The sequence below is a fragment of the Berghia stephanieae genome, chromosome 2 (genome assembly GCF_034508935.2).
Source record: "Berghia stephanieae isolate SIO BIC M18660-M18661 chromosome 2, UCSD_Bste_1.3, whole genome shotgun sequence".
NCBI lineage: Eukaryota > Metazoa > Mollusca > Gastropoda > Nudibranchia > Aeolidiidae > Berghia > Berghia stephanieae.
Window position 1 is genome coordinate 32,729,240 of NC_088361.1, and position 1,386 is coordinate 32,730,625.

General features: G+C 41.1%; 1 protein-coding gene across 1 annotated transcript in view; it reads right to left on the bottom strand.

Annotated features, from left to right (window-relative positions):
* Positions 1 to 288: 288 nt before the first annotated feature.
* The window catches only part of LOC144964737 (peptidyl-prolyl cis-trans isomerase B-like), a 10,812-nt gene continuing 9,714 nt past the window's right edge, over positions 289 to 1,386 (bottom strand). Inside the window, exons 5-6 of the mRNA XM_078899297.1 lie at positions 1,171 to 1,355; positions 289 to 692 (exon numbers count right to left, since the gene is read on the bottom strand). Of these exons, the coding sequence (XP_078755423.1) occupies positions 522 to 692; positions 1,171 to 1,355 (356 nt within the window). The 3' untranslated portion in view covers positions 289 to 521. The remainder of the gene's footprint in view (positions 693 to 1,170; positions 1,356 to 1,386) is intronic.

The window sequence follows — 1,386 nt, forward strand, 5'->3', positions numbered from 1 at the left end:
CAACAAATATGATCAACTATTAAACATTTTTATCTTTCAACCCAATAACACAATATTAGAGCCACCACATTATTGTATAAATAAAATCTGCTGTGATGGATAAATCGCATTTTGCAGATAAAGACGGAACAATTTTTTGTTCGATTTTCAAAAATGAACTTGAGACAGATAAGTCCATTCCGGCATAATACTAGATTAACGCGGTTGGTCACATATAAACAATATGGTCACGCACTGACACCCCCCCCCCCCTCCTCTCCATCTCCCCCCCCCCCCCCCCACCTCCTTTTTTATAGCCAAACTGACAAACTGAGAGAGAGAGAGAGAGAGAGAGAGAGAGAGAGAGAGAGAGAGAGCGAGAGAGAGAGAGAGAGAGAGAGAGAGATAGAGAGAGGAGAGAGAGAGTAGAGAGAGAGAGAGAGAGAGAGAGAGAGAGAGAGAGAGAGAGAGAGAGAGAGAGGAGAGAGAGAGAGAGAGAGGTTCTGTCAATGTAGGACCCACTCAACCCAACCTCAACTCATTTAGATTTCGTCTCCCTCAACTCGTTCAATATCACCGTCCGTATTGAATTGTGACTCGTCCAAACTGTATGGCCTCTTCAGCTTGAGACTGCCACAGTTGACGATTCTCACGGGGTTCACTGGACTGTTTCCTTGATTGGTGTCCAGCTCACCAATTTTCTGTATGAGATCCTGAGGAAAGAATGGTTTTTTAGTCGAATGAGATTAGATTTGCGTAGAGTATTATTTAAGGAGGTCAGAGTTTGGATTCATTAACACATTAACACATACTGTGCCCTTTATAAATGATATTTTCATTATATTATTACCTCCCTGTATCTTAAAGAATTGTTAACAAACTCTGCTGACTAAATTATATGGGCCACTGACAGAGCTGAGGAAGACGGTGTTCCTTCACCAACAAGACATTCAAACAGGGACTATATGAGGGGGAACGAAGAAGAAGAATTTGACCAGTTCGGAAGTCAAATGAGTGCATAGCCACAAGCAGTGAAGAGTACTATAATAACAGGCGAATTGTACTGTATGAAATTGAATTTTGGCTTAACATAGTCTACTTAGGAAATAAATACAAATTTTGAAGCACACGTTGACGCTATTTAAATAAAATAGACCTATAATTTATTGATTGTATAAAGCTTCCACATACCATTCCGTTGATGACCTTGCCAAAAACAACATGCTTTCCATCCAGCCACCTAGCAGTCCGTAGCAATACGTAAAACTGTGATCCGTTACTGTCCTTTCCAAAATTGGCCATGCCCACCCATCCGGCATGATTGTGACTGATGGCGAAACTCTCGTCTGCGAAATTCTTCCCGAATATGCTGTCACCTATTTGGATGGATTTCAACAGTGTATTTTT